This window comes from Lineus longissimus, chromosome 8 (genome assembly GCF_910592395.1).
Source record: "Lineus longissimus chromosome 8, tnLinLong1.2, whole genome shotgun sequence".
Classification (NCBI taxonomy): Eukaryota; Metazoa; Nemertea; class Pilidiophora; order Heteronemertea; family Lineidae; genus Lineus; species Lineus longissimus.
In genome coordinates, this window is record NC_088315.1 from 16,794,544 (window position 1) to 16,817,167 (window position 22,624).

General features: G+C 40.5%; 1 protein-coding gene across 4 annotated transcripts in view; it reads right to left on the bottom strand.

The window, feature by feature from the left end:
- Nucleotides 1–7,759: 7,759 nt before the first annotated feature.
- Nucleotides 7,760–22,624, bottom strand: part of LOC135493040 (1-phosphatidylinositol 4,5-bisphosphate phosphodiesterase delta-4-like) — a 29,910-nt gene continuing 15,045 nt past the window's right edge. For all 4 annotated transcript variants that reach the window (XM_064779842.1, XM_064779840.1, XM_064779841.1 and 1 more), the window contains 13 exons: nucleotides 22,342–22,471; nucleotides 21,266–21,384; nucleotides 19,606–19,672; nucleotides 18,115–18,323; nucleotides 17,738–17,823; nucleotides 17,062–17,182; nucleotides 16,372–16,540; nucleotides 15,701–15,992; nucleotides 14,853–15,032; nucleotides 13,240–13,347; nucleotides 12,630–12,824; nucleotides 11,973–12,122; nucleotides 7,760–11,009 (listed from right to left, as the gene is read on the bottom strand). In XM_064779842.1, the coding sequence (XP_064635912.1) occupies nucleotides 10,918–11,009; nucleotides 11,973–12,122; nucleotides 12,630–12,824; nucleotides 13,240–13,347; nucleotides 14,853–15,032; nucleotides 15,701–15,992; nucleotides 16,372–16,540; nucleotides 17,062–17,182; nucleotides 17,738–17,823; nucleotides 18,115–18,323; nucleotides 19,606–19,672; nucleotides 21,266–21,384; nucleotides 22,342–22,471 (1,918 nt within the window). In that variant the 3' untranslated portion in view covers nucleotides 7,760–10,917. The remainder of the gene's footprint in view (nucleotides 11,010–11,972; nucleotides 12,123–12,629; nucleotides 12,825–13,239; nucleotides 13,348–14,852; nucleotides 15,033–15,700; nucleotides 15,993–16,371; nucleotides 16,541–17,061; nucleotides 17,183–17,737; nucleotides 17,824–18,114; nucleotides 18,324–19,605; nucleotides 19,673–21,265; nucleotides 21,385–22,341; nucleotides 22,472–22,624) is intronic.

Below are 22,624 nucleotides of genomic sequence, written 5' to 3' on the forward strand. Positions count from 1 at the left end.
GCCGAAATTTTAGGGGTGGAATAGAGAATCCCCAGATACATGTCCACACTGGTTTAAACCCTTCTAGCTAAAATAGATAGGAAACATGCTACTGTTCAGTGAATCAGCAAACTTTGACCTCTGTGACCTTGAAAAGGAAGTCAAATCAAAAACCCAGATGATATATGATGCACCTTTGCTAGAAGTACCTACCATATTTTTTTCAAAATTTCCCGACTACTATTAAGGGAGATATTGCATATTTTCACTTTTAACGTTTGGCCCCCTGGTGGCCAAACCATGAAACGAATCGAACCGAAACTTGGTCTCCAAGGTATCATACATAAGGGTACATGTGTACCAAGTTTCAACTCAATAGCTCTAACAGTTACGACACGTGCCCTGCTAACGGACGACGGACGACGACGGACGACGACGACGACGACGACGACGACGACGACGACGACGACGACGACGACGACGACGACGACGACGACGACGACGACGACGACGACGACGGACGACGGACGCCACGGTATGGGATAAGCTCACCTCTGCTAAGAGGTGAGCTAAAAACTTGCAAAAATTTAAACATTGTAATAGCTTTTAAAAAATAAGGTCTTCACTGACTTCTTATATACATGGAGACTGGACGATTGCCTTACGGCCAAGGGCAGTGCGCACTAATGCGCATTCGTACAACGCATTGATAGCACCACATTCAAAACGCCACAGAACTGTTTTAGTTGAAACGGTTTCAAGACGACTTGAAAGAGCATCATGAACCGTTCTCGTTAAAACGGTTTCAAAACGTTTTAAGGACCCTCTGGTGTGGCACCCAAAACCGTTTTAAAGACATGAAACGTTTTCAAGACGTTTTAAAGGCCCTGTGAGAACACAGCTTTACTGACTTCTTCTTTTGTATTTTTCCTACAATAACTATGTTTATTTCTGTTTAACTGACAGAATGTAAATATTTCAAGGTAGTAGTAGTAATCAATAATTCTTCCTTTTATTATTATATTATGTTTATTTCGTACTGTAGTACAGAGAATTACAAAGATAGTGCAGATAACAATCACGTGTAAGGTGCGAGTGCAAGATTAATTTGGCAGGAACATGTCAGGAAGTTACTCAATACATGTGTAGCTGATGATCTGCTGATGCCCATTTGTAGTTGGGATAGTGGCATTTGACGAAAAAGAATCCTCAAGGCCACCTCAAATAGGCCCGAATAGGAAAAACGTTTCATGAAACTGTTATTTTAGGAAGGTGAACTCCTACCAGTGTCATTTTATATTTTTCTTCCCATGAAAGCAACGCCTGAAACTAACAACTAGATATTGACGTTACAGACAATCAGTGTATCTGCTTATCCAATCGGAGCAACTCATGATTTTTTCGTTAATCACATCTCCTCCATCTTGAGCTTGAAGTTAAATTCATTTTGATCTCCTTTTTTAGTTCTTATTGATATAACATAAATCGACTTTGAATAAAGTTTACAGCTCTTTATTTTCTGTGAGAAAATAGCATGTTTGCAAGGATTATACCTCGATTTGCAATAAACAATGCAGCTTATTCGTGATCGTCGCTTTGCTGCTTCAATTAGGCCAGATACGTCATATAAGGTTTGGTCCTTGTTTGTCCGTATGTATTTCGCTCTATCGACGACGACTGAATACACAAAAAATGTCCGACAAATAAGCCAGCTATACCTGTTTTATATTAGTACCGGGTTCACTTTGAAGAGTTTGCGTTATCAGCCTCCCGTATGACGTGATTTTCCACACAATATAAACTGTCGGCAGTCACTTGACCCAAAATGGGCACTCCGAGAGACAAACTGAGTTCTAACGGGTTAGGCCCGAATCGGAGTGAAAAACACGTTTTTCGGCAATGGCTGTGCGGCAGTTGGCTTTAGGCTTTCGGGTTGGAAGCAGAACAACCGTTCTATAATTCCAACGGCTTGGGCCCGAAACAGAATGAAGACAACGTTTTTCGGCAATGTCTGTTTGGCAGTTGCCCTCTGACAACCCCCCCCCCCCCCTCCACAGCTAAAATGGCCCTAAATGGTTGACTCCCCCCAAAATATTCAGGGCACTGACCAGAAGAGATGTAGATATAAATCATTCGAAAGTCTTTGAATGAGAGGTATAAGCATCTTGAGAGTTCTCGCGACCTACTGTACATGTCAATGTAGCGACCGCAACTTCTCAAAACGTGGTTAAGAAGGATTCTCGAAATCCAAAAATCATGACAACGATGCAGGCTAGTAGGCCAACAAATATGGCCGACGGAAGTCGACAAAATTCAGAATCAAGGCTCTGTATAAATCAAGATTATTGCCTGGTATAATTCTAACTTTTGGTGTCCCAACTCGCCAACTGAAAACATCGAATACCCTGATTTATGTCCCTCCGTAAAGCCGCATTAAGCATCCCACTACAAAAGCTCAGTATGCCCCACCATATATAAAGGAAAAGACGGAAACACTTCAGACTCGTCTAATCTTGTCGGGACATAGTTCAGCTTTGTGGCAAGGCATAAGTTTTAGTTCTGCCTATCTGAAATCCACGGGATTTTCGACACCCGTGTCTTCGCCGTGTATAAGAAAAACCCGGCGAGTGCTTCCACCTATAAAATCAGCATAAAATATTGTGAGTTGACCCAGCGACAGGTGCCGCTGCAGTTAGTACCTCTCCTGTGTTTTGTAAATGTTGGAGGTTAGAAAGTGTGCATCACGCATGCGCCGGAGGCACAGCAATTACAGAAATCGAACGCGCCATCTGTCGCCGTGCTAAGGAAATACAGATTGCCGTGTTTCTTGCACTTCCACCTAATAGAAAACCCCGTGTCAAACCCGTGTTTAAATAAGCCCCATCGAGCTCGATAGGGCTAATAGACAACGGGGTTTTCACACACTGGTCTATTTAAGCACGGCAATTCAAAGGTGGAAGTGCAAAAAACACGGTGATTCACTGGGTGGAAGCGCAACTATTATTATGCTTTATGGTGACGCATAATTCAGGGTATTCGATTATTTTAGGCCCGGTGTAAAAGTAAAATGTGTCCCCCCTGGAAAAAGTGTCCGGCCCTATTGTATTCTGCAATATGGTTCTATAGAGACCCTGACAGTCAATAGCTCAGAGATTGAAGCGCATAATAGAATCCTTTGTTCCCGGACATTTTATCCTAGGACATTTTAAACTTCTACACCGGTATAAAAGGAATGGACGTCCTAGGAATGCAGGACCCCATATAATAGCTATGTATTGTCAACGAATGTGGTTAATGCTTTGGTTAGGGTTAGCTACATAATCTTCAACAAAGGAACTCGGCGGCTCTATTCACTTTAACAAAATGACCGGACTTAGACTCCGGAGGACTTGCATTTCTTTTACACCGGTATACACAGGCATAATTTTTGCCCTGTTTGGAGAGCTGCTTGCCGAACAGCACAAAATTTTTATCCTGTTAGGCGAGCCGGAGACTTTACAACATATTAGCCAATAGGTGAGCAGTGACGTCATAATGCATTGGTATGTGCATAATTAACAATGGTCGATTTCTAACTCTCGAGTCATTTTCTTTTACTGAACTCGTGCTCTTGTAAAAAAATCTATTTTGAGGAATACACACGAATACGTGACTAACTGGTAAACGTCATAAAAGCATTGGCTAACTTGAGGGTCACCATCTAAAAGTTAGAATTTTGACAGGCAATAATGAACACTCTTAATACAAACTGCTTTCTAAGTCATATTTTATTTAATCCGTACTTTTATTGACCTTGACCGTAATTTAATTCTTCTTTTACAGTATTTATCTACGTTTTTTTCGATCGCGGGCAGGCGGAGGATGTTTAGTGTTCCCTGAAAGATTGTGTATTGGATCGATTAAAGCTGACATGCATGCATAAAACCCCTAACAAGAAATTCTGCACACGTGTGTCCCATGCATTTGAAATTTCAGCCAATGAGAGTGCGTTTTAGATACGGTGATTGTTTTCAATAGTGACTAGAGTTTCTAGGAAATAGGTAAGAGCCGTTTTGATTGGCATTGGTCAGGCGGAGTTGATGTGACCTCCTCGCCCAGCGAAGAATCATTGGTTTAATCCAGGGTCAGTAACGTGTGCGAGGTGAGGAGTATAAGACTGACTCTGGATTTTCGAGGATGGGCATTGTCGGACTTTTGTAACATGAATCAGGAAAAAGAAGTCAGAAAAAGGTTCCTATAGTGATATAAATTATGACATCGCGTATACCTACTGGTATTCTTGAACTTCTTGACATCACTTAGAGAAAGTGCATGGTGGTAAACTTGGAGCCTACTCATGGCTCCATTGAACACACCCATTCCGCCACCAGGATATGTGTACCCATCCCCCTTCCACCCGAGCTGGTACCGCTTATGCTCGTTGTAAACACTGTCTAAGTTACTTCTCATGACATGTTGCCTTTGAACCACTTTACCATTTACATACATCGCTGCTGTGCGTTCTCGACGGTCCCATGTCACAACGACAGATGTCCACCGCTGCACGTTTAAGGTATCTTTGATCTTGCCATGCACCACAATAAGCTTCTCCTGTCGTTCACTTGTCCGGCAGAGTTCAAATTTCAATTCATTACGGCATAAACTCAAGAAAAACTGATAGGGCTCTCGCCAGTCGCCTATTAAAACTGTCGACTTTTTATAATGTTCTAATAACTTAATATATATGAAAATATAAAGAGATATAGTAAAACTAAAGCCTCTCAATTCGAATCTTGGAATTGTGATCCTTGCGCTGTTGTCCCTAATTGTCAAAACAGACCCAAATATGACTGAGTGAACGTAAGATGCATTACCATCGATTCTGAAAGATAACCAATAAATCACATGGAATTTTGCTTTTTCTTTCTCAGTACAAGGAGAGCTGCATTTTGATTTAACCTTGTATTCTACGACTCTAGTTGATCAGGTGCATGAAGACACACCTGTTTTGGAAATATTTATATTGGCTTATGTTTGGGTTTGAAGGGACCGATGAATCGCTAAGATCCGTTGATTCGGATATCTTCAAATGCATTTTAAACATCCAGGATATTGTAGTGTAATGAAAATATGTGTTGGCAGAGAGAATCTCACGCCGTTGCTCAATTCAGGCTACTTGAAGCGGCGCAGTGACTCCTTATGATCTGATATGTTTCGCCGCCAAATCATTTGAGCGGACAATTCATAAGCGATATTTGCCATTCGTAGGTCTGTTTGAGACCTCCTTTCGTGATTGCTGGTATGCTCTTGGACCCACCCAACGTCTGGATGATGTCCATTCAGACTATAACTGATGATGGCTGAAAGAGGAACGAGAATTATCCAAGGCAATGATATCCGTCAAGCTCAACTCTTCACAGTTCGGTCTGCAAAATTGCGATGGGTGATGGTTGCGGTAAGGAATGAATCGAGTGGGTTCATTTTTGAATGGGAAATATCGAGGAAAATCGAGGTGATACAACTAAGCACTGGTAGCGGGCTTATCATAAAACTGCGAGATGAGAAATCGCGAAATTGCGAGATAAGTAATCATTATTTTCTGCCACAAGATTTTCTACTTCCCTGGACCATTGACAATCACCATTTCTAACGCTTCTGTCCATTTCTCCATTCAATGATAGTAGGACTGGTTACATACAACTGCATGTTCGTCTTGACCACAAAGGTTTTTGCAACTTATCAAGATATACTGAGAGTATAATACAACTAGGTTCGGAATGCTGCATGTATCAAGATTATTTTCACGTTACGCCTGGCGACACAAGACACCATACATTGACCGATAACACAGGTCATGCACCTGGTGAACGTTTGGTCATCCCTAAAAACCGCGGGATAGTCTGACATCGAAACTAGGCTATAAATTAGGCTAAATTCCACACATTGCACAGCGGAGTCTATTTCAATGGGTCAATCAAAACAAGGGTAGCTCCTACTGCAGCCTCGGTCTCGTGAATGTTCGCTTTTTCAGGTTCCATATTTGCACTACATCCTGTGGCGCATGGTACTCTCACCAAGGTTGACATCTCGCGATTTTGCATTCCGCATCTCGCAGTTTATAATAAGCGCTACTAGCGTAAACGTTATTGGTGCTCACGCTTCATATTTTGATGCAGGACTGCCTTTGTCACTAGGGAAATGGTTATAGACAGCCACAAACGGAAATGCAACAGGCGTTTCATGCCGGGCCTTTCGGCAGAAGAGTTCTGATTATCATCGACGTATATAGATTCGATCTCATTGATGAGAGGGACGACCTCAGGTTGCAATCCTCCATAACACAGCGAATGATGTGATTGTAAAGGAGTATATAAGCCAAATAAAAAGAATTGCGGGGTCTAGTTTCTTCCAGAATAGAAGAAGCTCCATTTTATGCTTTGTTTGGTAAACCTGACATGCCTGAGGCAAACCTTTTAACATAGATAAGCTGGTGTTATCGATTGATGGCGACCCTATCGGATATCGTATCAATAAAGCTGCTGATTAAAATATGGCACACTTGGCAGCCCCCAATTTCCTCCGGCTATATATAAACCTTATTCTGGGCCGCTGTAGGTTTGAGCAAGTCTGCTGCATATAACCATGAGTAAAAAGTTATCGTCAAATGCAGAGGAACCATATGACGGCCGGTCACAGAATCGTCGACATGTATGAATACCGTGGTAGAATCGATAATCATTATCACAAACCACGTATTATCATCACCCCGGCTATTTAGATCTCCAAACTGATGGGAAATATTCATTCTGATGAACTACCGATGCCAGATTTATATACACCCAACGATTTTTTTTTCCATAGAGCATCAAGAAATCCCTTCCTACGTCAAGATATCGCCTGACCACGAACAATATTATGCCTTCCTTCGGATCTCTAAACATTAACCAAGAGATTGACGTCTTACACATTACATTTGATTCAGTAATAATGTACAATGTATGTATAGTCAAGACAAACATGCTCGCATTCAAAGATCGATAACACTGCTTCGTTTACTTTTGAATCGGCACAACCAACGCTCATTTGAATGACTCTAAATTCAGCAAATTACCCCCGTCAAATAGACTGAATAAGGTATGATTGCATTTCAAGACTTCCCCAGATCCGAATACAAGCATTCAAATTTCATGATACAATGGTTTCTTGCAGTACAAGACGATTAATGAGAATTCATAGAACATTTTCCATGGGGTGTATATAAATTATGGCTCGGGCAGATGGACGGTATGCCAGTTGCCCGTCAGAATGCAGGTCTGATCATGATTAGCGATCAGCCGGGGTGATAATATTCCATTCTCCTACTATCGATCATATCATGGGCCATCTTTGGAACTGTGAAAATATAGACCATATACCAAGTAACCGGGGTTTTGGTGTAGACTTGACAGTATGTGTGGTGTATGGTGACATAGAATCCTCCGAAATCAAACTGACAACGCACTGTCTACTTCAATTTCGTGGTAAAGGTTCTGGCATCCATGCTAACTTTTACCAAGTCCCACACTGATAATAACACACTCCACCGATCTAGATTTGGTACGCCTAAAGTGGCAAGGGCAATTAAGCGTAATGACAAAAGACACATTTTGGGAAACCCTAGTATTTTTCACAGGTTTTCTAGTAATCCGACCTTCAGGGAAAAGTCGGATTTTTGTCGGATTAATCAAGTAAAGTTAGAGAAACCGTTAAGAGGTCGGGAAAAGCCTCCTCCTAGTGACAATAACCAACGCAAATGACAAGATTTTCTATTTCTGTCAACTATCTTTATTAGTTACTACATGTAGATTCGATGATAAACATTTGTCCGCATCTTTTCGGGCAGTGGAGCAAAGTCAGATTTCTCTGAAGTTTGTTTTCTCTTTATTGATATGCGCTTCTCGACCAAAGAAAGTTCTCATTTTGGTAACCAAATATTTTGATTTTGTTACAGACGCATTCGTGTACATTTTGTACGATTTATTTCTTGGCTTATCAGGGTGAATTTGTAGTGTCAACCAACCAACGCTCCGATCTCATAAAACAAATATGGCCTTTATCCGGTGATTTCACTAAAGGATTTATTTTTTTTAATAACAACAGACAATATTTACGCTTACTAAAATTTGTGTTTGGTCACAAAGCACAATAAAAAAAAACGCTTTAAAGAAATCCGACCAGTGGTTTGCACCCCCTGACACAAAAACAAAACATTGCTGACAAAATTTAAATGAATAGTCAATTACTAGATACATTCGATCATTTGTAATGTAAAATGTTCCGATTACAATCGGGTGGACCATATCCAAAAGAGATAAACTCCAGATAATTACGGCTTCACGAATCAACCTCGGGAAATTTGATCTATGGTCGATTTTGTATTTTCTTGACTCACTGATATAAGACCGCAGTTCATTAACCTGTGGCATGACTCCTTCAAGTATAATATTTATTGAAGAGACCAAGATCCAGTCCCTTCATATGATTTGGAGGTTAAGAACAGCGACTTATCAAAGACCTGTACGGATAACACCATGAAGAAAGGGACCAATCTGTGGACATTTCTATACGTACACATAAACAGTTCCGTTGATAATAAGTCCCTCTCAACCTCCCTACTGACTCAAACTTGTCCGTCTTCAAATTTTGGTAAGTTGATTGACAGTGCATGGTTGGCATTGGGAATGAACTGATCACTTGTGACATTAGCTTACCACTAGTTCTATCAGTAGTTGGTGCAGTCGATAATTTCCCTGTCTCAGCCAAAGACTAATTGGCAAAGACTCTTCAACAAAAGAAATCGTATTAATAATAAAGTGAAATCCTAGTATGGGCCTTGCATCCTGAATTCTTTTTATAAAATGTATGCAACGGCGAGTGACATAACCATTAGACAAATTGGTGTCGCCTACCCATTGTCAATCTCGATTGAACAACGTTAAATGGCATCCAATAAAAATGCGCTAAATATCTACGGGAGCGTGGCTTGCATATTCAGAAACGGTCTTAGATCGGCAAGTCTAGAATATACGCCAAAACGCTAGCTTCTCTACACTACATTATTTGTATACACATAAATTGTACAAATATCTTCGTTAGTCACAGGGTAAATTGCTGATTAAAAAAGCACACGATTTCTATAAGCGGCTGCCATGAAAACCATGATAATTCAAACAACCAAATAATGCCAGAAAGTATCAGACGGGTTATGATCCGGGAGAAATAAAGGCTTGACGTGTAATATTTATATGATATTATATGATATTCACCGCGAAGTAAGTTGTTTTTGCCAAAAAATCGTCAAGCTAGAACTAATTTCAAACGCAGACCGGTTTTTTCAAGGGTCCTCAGAAATGCTAAAAACCGAGTTTGTGCCCACTCATGCGGCCTCATAGATAGCTAGAGGTCAATGCACAACATTCATGTCATTCATTCATAAAAGAGGTTAGCTGAGGCTTCGACACTATCGAGTCTATAAGGTAACAAATCGCGTAACCTTTTATACTGTCACCTTGGATAAACATGATAATTTTACCGAATATAATGTAGTAGGGAATCAATTATAGACTTATATATGACGGGCCATCAGAGCACAATCTTTACACTAAAGGCGCTGATTTCGATCCTTACAACTCCTCTAGTGCAAGTAAGTTGCCACCATATTGAAAAGCAGTACCGAAGATAGCCGATAGAAAAGGAACGAGTTTTTCGATTGGCCAAAAAGCTGTCGCATCACAACTCAGCCAGCGAAAAAGATTGCTGCCCTACGCGGCATTTAGTTCCCCATAAAATCACATTGAAACTCACCAGAAAGTGTCAGGTTTTATTTACAAAGATCATATATTGTTATATATTGATAAAATAAACCGTTTTATGAAAGAAGATGGCACTTATTAGTCCCGAATAAGTCTTACACTTTGAACAAGTGACACAGTATATGACGCAGGATTATCAAAACCCTGAGTCTCAGGAAGCCGATATCCAAGATTGCGGCTATTTATCAATTAGACTGTCTGAAAGTTTCATTTCAAGTTTCGTCACAGTGCGAGTTTGATCAGGGCATAATCATATTGGAATTGGTGAACCAGTCTTACTTTCCTGAAAAAGGCTGTCGGCTGTCACTGGGTTTATACACTTTGGTGGATTCCGTGACGGTTTATTTCTCTGAAAAACCTCTAGAGGGCGCTTTTTGTGCTGGCTGAAAAACCGTCAAAGGTTACTGAAAAGCTCTAAACCCCTTGCTTTTAAGAGTGTGTGATTGAACCTATATTTGTATAATATGTATGGTGTTATTTCCATAGTAGTAGAATCTACCACGGGCATAATGAGTATATGATGACGCATCATAGAAATCTATGACGGCGACGTTTGCCTAAGTACCTTTCGAGAACTCCTCATCTGGAGCTGCAGATCAAAAATCCAAATAAGACGCTTGCGAGGCTGTAAGATTCTTTGAGGCAGTTAATTTGCCCTTGCCGTAGTTAATATATCGACCCCCCCCCCCCCCCCCAAGAAAAGTTGTTTCGTGGTAGTCAATGTTATCAAGGATTTGCCCTGATAACTCTTGAGACACTAAAACAATAGAAATTTTGGCCAAGTTGCAAGCCGGCTTCGTTTCACAATAGACCATGCATTGGGTCAGGCCCGAATTCTTCTGAGCGAGGAAAGGAACAAATAACGTAATGTTCGAAATTCCTTGGTCGTGGAGTTCGTTCGACTCTCGGCAGTCGGGGCAATTCTTTATGTGGTTGTTTCGATTCAGATCATGTCTTCAAGCATCTTATCGGGTTTTTCGACCAGCATGGGGTGTGTGGTACCGTGTGTAAAAGGCATTATGGCTTTGGGCGTGAACCCAACATAAATACTTTGCATATGGGACATTATGCGTATCAATCATTCTCACGCATGACACAGTTCATATCCTTATATTTCCGACTCGATCTTGACATGCAGCAGTAGAAATGAACGTTTCGTAAGCCGTCCGTCAGGCTTCCTCAGTTTCACGTGGCGATAACCTGCGGGGATTATAATAGAAGAAAGAAGTAATAATTCAACAAGTGGATGGCAAAAGTATAATCTGTTCATATATATATGAGAACACGGAGAAAACAAAGCTATGAATGCTTGACATTTGAATTGTTTTGATATAAAGTGGTCAGGTTGACCTAGTCCATCATCACATTATGTGACTTTCTGTGACTTTTTTGCATTATTTTTGCATATATGTGACCCGCTCTATCAAAACTAGGCGCTTGTCGCATCTGAACTTGACAGGTTGATACGGACTTGTTGTTCATTTCCCTATTGTAGACCTTTTGTGAAATCTATTACAAACTGATTTGGTCACATTGTTTTATATCTCACCCGTACCACTATGTATTGCATCAGATTTGTTGAGTATTATGTCCTCAACATATTGGCGGCGCTAACAACATGAACAAGGTATAGCTTCTAACACGCAATAATTTGAATAATCTTCAACAAGAGCAATTTCTATCCCGTTACAACACAAAGCGCATGACACGACTTATTCAGTGTGACGTCATCGAAGAATGATGCAGTAGAAATAACGTATTTATGCGTGAAAAGATACTCTATCTCCGGAACTATAACACCAGACAAAGAAAATTATCTGGGCCCACCATGGTGACGATATGTGAGCACTACCGAGCTTAATCGAAAAGTTGGTTATTTCTCAAATATCAAAATTGTCAGTTCATCTCTAAGACCTTGATAACTTGGATCGTACAATAGTCATGGTAAGTTTCGCAACCCGTATAAACGACAAAGTACGAAGGTCCAACGGCTGTTCGTGGTGTCATCACGTCTGCACGACACGCGTGACTCCTCTTATACTTATCGGAGGAATCAGTGGAATCAAAAACATTGTCGATAAAATGAGTTCACATTCTTTGTACTTCGTCGTTCTACGTAATGCTAGCGAAACCTGTCCAATGACCAAGCTCATGATTACGTACCTTGCTGCATGGACTCGAATGGAATGCAGTAGTAAGCCAAACCGGTATCCGCCATAGCAGTGTTACTGTCCTTCACTGCCAATCTTAGAAACGCAAGTTCGGGCACCTTTACTGTGAAGGTGAATCTATCGTTCCAAACTGGGTTAAAACCTAAAATTAACAGAAACAATCAGTGTTAAAAAAAGTATGGCTTGCTTACAATATATTTTCGTAATCTCTATTTTCGAGAGGTGAAACTGGGGTGAAACCCATGTTTTCTTTCGCAGGGCCCTGACTATCGCTAGCAGGAAGCTTTTTCCGACCTCTTTGATGTTTCTCTAACTTTATGATAAACACAAAACCCTGTGCAAAGTGCTAGGGCTTCCCGCAGTATGGCAATAAGAATCAAATGCCGGTGTTGAATGGAGTAAATGAGGTGTGAGCCAAACGCTCATAGTGACCCTAAATGTGAATAATAATTATCTCACTCAATTATATAAGCCTCCTACCCCTGTATCGGATGGTCGAGGGGATTACCCGACCAGTCTTTCATAAAGAATTTCGTCTCACAAACCGGCCACTACCTACAGGGAGGCCCAGAATTATTTTCCCTTGTACAAAACCTTGGACAAAACTGGCAAGCAGGGAAACACATTCTTGACCCGTCAATCATTTTACCATTATTCTTCACCACATCAGTTGCCTGTTTCTGCCTATCGGCTTTGACTCCGTAGATCTTGACCTTCACGTACGGGTCCAACACTCCGGAAGATTTCGGATTCTTTGGGAGCTGGTAGCCACTGATGACAGTGATAGTGAGCTTCTTTTCCCATTCTATGGGAAACGGGCCACGAGGATCAAAATTGATATTTCCTGCAAATACAAAACTCTCTGTGAAGTAAACAACCAGGTAAAAAATCTCTTTCAGTTTCTGATACACTGTCATGAACAATTTGTATACGACAAGATTGTACGATATAGACACTGCAACTCATTTTAAAATGGTTGTCCATGACATGACCGCTTGGGCCCGCGGATGGAGTCAAAATGCAGTATCGTCAAATCCGACAGATAAAGCTCAGTAAACAGTTAAGTAGAATCTCCCTTAGTGGACATCTCTTTGGTCCCAAATTGGGTCTTTCCATTCAATTCAACCTCTCTAATCAGGACACCTCTTTAATAAGGACAGCACTTGTCAGTCCTTAGGGTGTTTTTTAATAGACAGGTTCTTCTATGTTATACACAGCATACATGTATAGCGTACTTTCAATCGTTTCCCAGTACTTACTGTCTCTTAGGAAAGCTGGTTTGAGAACGTATCCTGTTTCTCCATTGATTGAGAACAGGCCTTGTATCAGTTGGACTCCCTTGCTAGGGGTCTGGTAGTTCAATGCAACTGAAACAGCCGGAAAGGTTTCTTCATTACGTATATTTGCCATTGCTGGTTAAGCCTATCGATCCCCACGGAAGCTGTTTCGTGAGGGTTGGTGTCATCAAGATTTGCCCTGATAACCCTTTGATAAGACAGTCGAGCAATGTGAACTTAAGCCTAGGTGCGAGAAGGCTTTAAATAGAGACTTTCTGCAACGTCTAATCTCCTGCCCGTATAACGTATCCCTATCAATGTTGCAAACGATGTCATTAGGATGTGTAGTTTCGACTACAAGTGGAACCCCATAGGTATACGGTAAAACGCAAGAACTGTATTCCATGCGGGAAGCAATACGTATGATTCAACTCGCATTTGCTGCTAAACTGAGACTTCTGTCATCTTTCGATCTCTACATCATTGTTTGAGAAATATGGTAGATTACGTTGATGATGCTTTCGTTTATGAGGTATTTTTTGGAGCAATTAGAGGCGTTTTCATTGCCACGTATCTCTTCAGATGTTCACAAATTGCACACGGATGAACTATCGATGCTGAAACTCACTTTATGGCCTACCTACGTATCACGTACCCGTAGGCGCAATACAGATTCGATTTGACGGTGCTGAGTGTCGCTATTGCTTGAAGATAACAGACCGTGTATTAGGCTAGGCCTAAGGCCGAAGTTACATAGACCTCATTCGTTCATTTACCACGAGTCACTTTCCGGATTTTTCTTTCATTCCTCGGTGAATGCACGCCACAAGGCCGTGCTTTTACAGGGGAACGAAAGCAAAAGGGGAAAATGAGTCCTGGGAAATGAACGAATGAGGTCTATGTAACTTCGGCCTAAAGAGATTTTTAATTGTGAGGTAAGATGAAGTACGGTTATCCGATCGATCCAGCCAGGCTTCGAACTACGTCATGCGCCGATTTGAACCGTCATAGGGAGTGGTCCGCCACGACCGCCATGAGTTAGTGTGTACTTATTATGATCCATTTGTATTGTTCGGGTTCAAAGTCTAAGATTATTAAATTGTTCTTATTTAAATGTTTTACTTAGAATTGTATTAGACCCTTGTGACGGATGTACAGGCAGAAGTACATTAAGGAAACCTATAGCGAAACGCTTATAAAAATGGGGAGTTTTGAATGGGCCGATAAAAACCTAATATAAGGCGGGAATAAGCTTCCTTTTAAAAATGTTAGCAGTTTCGAGTTCCCCTTAGGTAGTTGATTATGTAGCCGATGAGCTGCATAAGAAGTAATCATCAATTAAGTTATTTTAACCACGTTCAGCTAGTCAAAATAAAGACTTGTGCTACGACTGGATCTCCTCAACTAAGAATTGTACAAAAATGTTAATATCGGGATATTCGACTCTGATGAGCCAGCAAATGATTATCGTATAAATCATACGTTGTACCATATCATGCACCAAATATGGAATTATCCATACTTGCATGCACCTATATTTTTTTATCAAGTATTGATAAAGACTAGCCTTTATAAATTCTTGATTCTATTCTTACCTATTTGAGCCCCACAGATCCAGCCATCGCACGGATCATAGTTACTGGAGTCTGTCCTCGACCCATCTGGATACAGTCTCACAAGAAATCTCTTGTTGTTCTCGACAAATATGTCAGCCTCGGTCTCCAGTATTTTCTTGAATTTCTTCTCCTTGAGGGACGACATATTGTAGAATTCGTCTAGAGGTAAATAAAGTAGAGATAAGATACTTTTTTCCTGAGAGATTTTGATTATAAAAATGATTAAAAATGACGATGGAATTGGGGGATAGGGTTACTTCCCCTAAATCTCGTATTTCTGGTACCTTTTATGAAAGTAGTAAACTTTTCAAATGTCATCGTTACTTTTAGTCAGAAGAATTAGAACACCCTTGGCAATATTTTGACAAAAACATTTGCCACTTTATATTGTGTAATGCAACAAATTCGACCAATCACCCAATTTTTGCAAAATTGTAAGTTCTCAATTTCGGGGGGGGGACAGATAAATTGAAGAAATGTTATATAATTTTACAAATGAATTTTTGTTGTTGTAAAGGCCCCTTCGGAAAAGCCTTAATGATCAAAATATTATCTTCCCCAGCACATTGCAAAAATAAGTGAATAAGTTGCTTTGCACCTTATCTTGTAGTTTAAAAAAAGGCCTAGCCCAATGCACGGTATATTGTCTTAAGAAAAGTCGTTCACGCCTAGGCATCAATTCCCAATGTTCCGCTGTCCTAACAAAGGGTTACCATGACAAATGTTGATAACATATACCCGACAAACAGCTTTCCTGGGGGGGGGGGGGGGGGGCAAGTAGACGTTATGCATACCAATAAGAATTTAACAAAAACATTGTCACTTACTTTTTTCGAATGCATCCTGAAACCCGGTGAACTTCACCCCGGACATGTACACGCACAATTCGGAGAACTCCTTCGCAATAGCTAAACCTTTCTTCTTCTTCTTTTTCTTCTTCTCCTCCTCCTCCTCTTCTTCCTTCCGCTTCAGTTCTCCAATCATTTCATGCTCGATATCGGCAGCTTCGTCATCCTCGCTCGCATAATCGGCCTCGTCCCAATCTTCATCTTCATCTTGTTCCTCGTTCTCCTCTCCTTCTGGTTTTATAGGTTTTGGAATTTTCTTTCCACGCTTTCCCTAAAATCATAAATTTGAGAAAAAAAGTCAAATACAATCTTTAATTATCAAGAATTGTAGCGAATTGCATTGGAAAATTTCCATTTGTGTGAATACGTGCTTCAATACGTAGAAGTTAATACAACTTAAAATCGCAAATTGGATCAAGGAAAATGCATTCTGTAATCCGCCCAAAAAAATGTTCTGCAATGAACGCACAAGATCAGGCACCAAGACATGTGCGCCAGGACTGCCCACTCCTAAATACGGAGAGATTGGCCACAAGGCCGAACGTTATATGAAAGGAGACAAAGCAGAACAAATGTTTTTTTCGGTTTTTTCCGGATGGCGAAAAAAAGGAGGCGTCAGATTTTGGCAGTTTGCAGTATAGTTCGCTTACTTTCACCAAGATCTTCCCTTTCGCCAACTCGGCTGAGCACATGGCATCGGGGCAGGCGTCGAAAAGATTCGTCAGGAGGTTGTCTCCCATGATCTCCCTCGTGTACTTGGCCAAGACTTTCTGTTGTTCCACTGAGCAGTGATTTTCAAAGGACAGTAGTACTGGGTATCTACAGAGGAAGAGAAAAATGGCAAACTCACACAAATATGCTGTTGTGATGATTAAGCGATAATTGGTGAAGTCAAATATCTTTTTGTTGTTTTTACGATCATTTGATGGGTACTCAAAACTCCTGGTCACTAATGATAAAGAATGGATCACAAATTTCATATTTAAGGCCCCTATAAGGAATCGCGAATCTAGGCATAGCATTTGAAAGAGATGATTGAAATAGAAATTCCACAATCGACATTAAAAACGGTAGTTTATCACGCTTTTTTTGGATTAATATTTCAATGTATCGCTCCACCATAGTAATCAGGCGCAATGACTAGAATATGACAACATTTTATTTGTGTGGTTTTTTTGAGTTAAAAAAACACACAAAAAAACCTAATAACAACATGAATGCGCGCATTCAAGCAGCGATAACCGCCTCATCACTGTTCGATACTTACGCGGAAGGATATTCAACCTGGGATACAATGCTACATGACTGCATGGAGCATTAAATTTCGATAGGTTTCTTACTTGGAAGCCTTGAACGCGTAGTCGTTGATGGCTTTGATGCAGTCCTTGAAAAGTATCTTCGAAGTCAGTGTGTGACCGTGGTAGACTATCGGCTCGTTGTCTGGCCCATCCCAGCAATCCACTGAAAGTGCGGAAAATTTATGAAAAATGAGAAAACTCGGGGAAACATGTAGAATGAACCTGACTTGAGGTGTGAACCAAATACCCAGAGTCAATTATATCATCCGGAATGTTTGTCTCACACCTCATTAGCCCAATTCATCATATAGGCCCTTGGTCTTTAATGTCATATTTTGGGAAGGCCTGGTATTTTTTAATACAGCGTCAAACTTTTGTCGGAATAATCCGGACAGAGTTGGAGAGACCGCTAAGAAGTCGGAAAATGCCTTCTACTATGCCTCCAAGGATAAGGTGTGTAAAAGTCAATGACAAAGCTGTCAAAAGAACTTGAAATCATATTATTATCTGAACTCAATCAAGCGAATGCCAATTTAAAGTCTGGGAAGCTGTCCTTCGGAAAACAAATAACAAACTCCCACCCATGAAATTGGTATTCACTTCAATTCGTTTGTAAAGAGGTCTATTTGCCTTTGGATTTTAAGTTCTGGCCAAAATGAGAGTACCTTTGTTCAACACTTCAGCAGCAGGAAAGTTGTATGATAGGTAAATCACTTACATTCCACACACCGACATCCTTTTTCTAAGACGTTGATATATGCTTCCGTGCTGCTTGTGCCTTTCAGTTGATCACCCATTAGATAGCTGAAATGTTATAATGCATGCACTAAAACGTTTCAGAAGTAGAGTTTATTCACGAACAAAATGTTAAATTATAGCTGCAGCTTAGTGGTTTGAATTCTGGGTTGGCGGTCACGAAGTCCATTGACCTGTTTCAAACCCCTTTAGGCCGAGTGAGACTCTAGACAGGCCCCTTGCCTAAAATTAATATGTTTTGACTGAGAAAAAAACTCATTATTTCCAACATGATAATCGTATAAATTTGAAAGTGTACGTGTTAGGGCAACGAATTTCTCACGGAGTGAAGTGACTTACGTGTTATGCGACGAGTTGATGAAGTAATCTGTCAGTGGCCTAGTCATGTCTTGGAATATCTTCTTGTGTTCCGGTTTCATCAGGTGCTGGGCCCCATCCAACAGATACAGCCTGAAGCCTTCGATACTCATCCGCTCGCTAAGTCTTGCTTTCTCCGATGGTTCATAAGCCTTGAACATGTCCAACACGTACTGGTCACTCACGGTCATCTGCAAGGAAATAGTGATTAGGATCGAAATCTACAGGGTGGCCCAGAAAACTGTTTTATCTCACGCACATGGATAAACAATAGGATTTTATTGTGCAAGGGAAACGTTTTCTGAGCCACTCTGTAAATAAAGACCGAAGAGAGGTGACCACTACCTTTCGTCTTAGAACAGGCCACTGCAGACTTCAGGCCCACCTCAAGGCCGGAGTCGAAATGTGCCAAAGATATTAACGCACAAGATCAGACACCAAAGCATGTGCTCCAGAACTGCCCAGTCCCAAATACGGAAAGCCTGGCCACATGGCCGAACGTTGCATTAAAGGAGACAAACTCTGCAGGTCAAGGCGCAACTAGCTAGTAAAGACTGGTTCATTAGAGACACAGGTCTGGTTCTCTAATATAGCATAGAAATAAAACTGAACGCTGAAAGGAATAAAAACTAATGTTTCTATTCCCCATCTTAGCTCGCCCATGTTAGTTCACAAGGGAAAAAAACGCCCATTATATGGCAAAATGGAAGAATTTGTTTCCTTTTGCTAGTCTACCAATTTGAATAGACTTTTTGTCTAATTCTGGTGACAAAGCGGACGAGTTTTAAACCACCATTTAAAGTTTATATGGTAAAGAAACAGTTGGAATTATAATGGCAGGATGGATGAGTATTTTACATTTTGAATAGCCCGACACGGTACAATCATCCAAAATTCGTAACTTGTTCAAAATAGGATAATTTGGGACCAAATCCAGATTACATCGCTCACGTCGTCATCAATGACGTAAATCTCGTAATGACGTCAGTATGTATATTCAGCCAGACCAGATCATATTCGTGCATGAATCTAGGTAGATACGGGTCGATGGAGATCGGTTTGGTCCCGTGTAAACGGCCCTAATATTATGAACATGTGCACCCCGATTATCCAACAAAGGAATTTTTCAACTGCAACAACTGTTACCGTAACATCATCAGATGGTAGTATTGCATAAGCGTATCAGATATGCTTACGGTATACTTGTGTAGGACTTCATATCTAGACATATCACACTGCAACTGTCCCCAATAGTGCTTTAAGCGTCCAACAAACCAGCGATTAATATTACTGCGACCTGCGACAAAAATCAGTAATCGCAGCGACTACCTTTTTTCTCGCAGTCAAGAGACTGTTTGCCGTACATCTCAGTCATTATTAGTGCGTGTCGCAGTGACAAAAAAGCGCTCGATTGTGAGGAGGTTTGACGAAAGGCTTTGAAATATTCACCATATTGACAAATGTGTTACTCACTTTCTGTTCCTGCGCGAGAAATTTCTTGAACTCCTGTTTCTTCATGTATTCACCATCCTGCGTGTGCCTGAAATGAATTTATTAACCAATATTTCTTTGTTTCTCGGTGAACTATACAAACCTCCCTCTTGAATTCAGGTTCGTTGGTTGAAATATCGAAATTCAATAATTAGAAATTCAGGTTCGTTGGTTGAAATATCGAAATTCAATAATTAAAAGCTGTTTAAGCTGATTTTCCAATGATGGTGCAGTGCAGTGACTGGTAGGAGGCTTTTTCGACTTCTTAACGGTTTCTCTTACTTTTTCCTGATTTGTCCGACAAAAGTCCGACATTGTCCGACTTTTCCTTGAATGTTTGGATTTTTGACTAACCTGTGAAAAATATTAGGGGTTCCCAAAATAGGGCAATGGGGATCAAAGGCCTGTTGGAAGTGGTTCACTAAGGTATGAGCCAAAAACTCAGGTTGATCTTAAGTGTGAATACTAATTAGCTCCCAATTAAGTCACCTCATTAGCCCAATTCAACGCAGGTCTTTGATCTTTAATGCCCTATTTTGGGAAGCCCTGGCATTTTTCTCAGGTTTTCTGCAATTTCCGACCTTTCAGTGAAAAGTCGGATAATGTCGAACTTTTGTCGGATAAACCTGGAAAAGTTAGAGAAACTCTAAAGTGGGAAAAGGCCTCCTACTAGTGAGTGAATACCGATTTCAACAAGACTGTTGTGAAAATGTCGACAGACATAAAAATCATTACAGAAGCCAATTTGCATTGCGCTGACTTACAAGCATATATAGAGTTATTGCTCGAGTGTTCAGCATAAACCTACAAATAGTAAGTCAAGTTTTGAAAAATTAGAAATGAAAATATAAATTTTCTCATTAGTCTACATGTATTACACTTGAGAAACAAATCTGAAGACGCCTCTTTAGTCACGCTAGTGGCCGGGCTATTCACATTCAGCATTTTCTAATATTAAATTACATAATATTCATAAATGTTCCCAATATGGATCTTATTTTTAAATAACTTTAAAGAAAAAACTCTTCTTACCACCTTCAAGTATTCTGAATTTCAAAACGTTCTCGATCTCATAAAATACCTTAACCTCCCTATCAAGAAAGTAACTTGCTTTGAACAAACAGACCATTATGTATCACGGTGTCGGACCAAAAACAATTTTGTTTTTTTTCGTACGTGATATCACTCATGCATAACTAATTTTGGTTGTCGTATTTGCAGTTAATCTGGCAAATGGAATAGGTGACTGGCAATTTCATGATACGCTGTTTCTCCTGCTGCCTGCATAAACAATAGCAAAATTAATCACCACAAGCAGTTATGCATGAGTGAAATCGCGTACAAATGAAATCACTCAAATGATTTTATCTTTCACAGGGCGCAAAAAATATAATCAGTAGAACCTCCCTAATAAGGACATCCTTGGGACTCTCGTATGCTTAATAGATCAAGAGAGGTACCCCGATGAGAGGTCAAACTGAATGGAAACAACCACTTTGGGATCAGAACTAGTGTCCTAAATAGAGAGGCGATCGGAGGCCGCGTGTATTAATAGACACGAAAAATGTACGATTTCTGTCTTGACACGGGGGCAAACCAGCCAACACTCTGAAGAATATTCACAATGTCTGTTGCTACGTACACTTCGAATATTTGGTCTACCTCTGGTCGGGCCTGTAGAGATCTGCAGAATGCCACGAATTCATCCTTGTCAAGGGACTGCTGGCCCTTCTTGTTAGCAGCCTTGTCAGTGTTGGCAGCCTGAAGACAATGATATTGCATAGCAAAATGAATACGCAACTCCTAATAGGTGACCGCGTTCAAATTTTCTTGTTTGTATTATTATGTATTGTCTAGCATCTGCCAAGGGCGTGGTGTTGCGTGTGGCGTTGCGTGATAGGACGACCAGTTGCAGCATAATTATATACCACTTTGTCTATACTGACAATGAACATAGTAGCTATATCTGGATATCACGATATTAACATGATGATTGTGTTCCATTACCGTGACGGCAAGACATGAATACCAAAGATCGTTTCATCTCAAAATCGTTGTTCCGAACTTGGTTTTGCTGTCAGATTCCTGCTTCGTCATACAAAAAGAAAAATGATGGTTTCCATTTAAAAAATGCCCCGCATATTCTTGATGCAGAAACAAGCGATAATCACCCATGAAAGAAATATAGCTTGTCAGCACTTAAAACTGATCTTAAATCTTCAGGTTTGAGAAATTGATTCCGAACTGGAGGTATGGGTTGTCTCAACAAAACCGCTAAAATGTGTACCATAACCGAGGCAGCAGAGCCGAGGTTTTGTCGGGTCAACATGTTAGCGCCACACGAACAGTTTTGTTTGACATTTATACCGACAGTGAGGAATTAAGTCCTATTCTTAAACATCTCAAATTAAATAACAAATAATGTGGGTGCTTTTTGACTGCTTTTTTTTCACCAACCCAAGCAATGTTTTTGCTACACCACAACCGTTGTGAGTTCGAAACTAGGCTTCGTTGCCGCAAAGTGTATTTACACTGTAAAGTGCCGTTTATTCAGTCTAAATCAATGTGTATTAGAATTTGACATTGATTATGTTGATTGCAGGACGTAGCAATAAACGATTTGTGTCGCCGGTACCTGCTATGACCGACGAAAACTCGATAATATTGTGACAGGTCGCTGAATAAAACCCTTTTGTTTGCGGGGTGCTATACGCTTACTTCAAAAAGCAGCTCTATGTGAGATTTCTTGATGTCGATGCCCATTTCTGGCAGGACCTTTTCGATTTCTTTAAAGGTCAGACTCCCGTCCTTGTCCTTGTCCGCCTTGATGAAAAATTCCTTGACCCATCTGATGGTCAGAGTCAAGGAAGTGATGTTCAAGTTCTCTAAAGAAAAACTTATTTTCATGCAGATCATGCGTTATTCTGAGCTTCTTCAAACTTTTCTATCTTGACAACTGTGGTCTCGCTTCTACAATATTCTGAATAACAGAACACTTTCG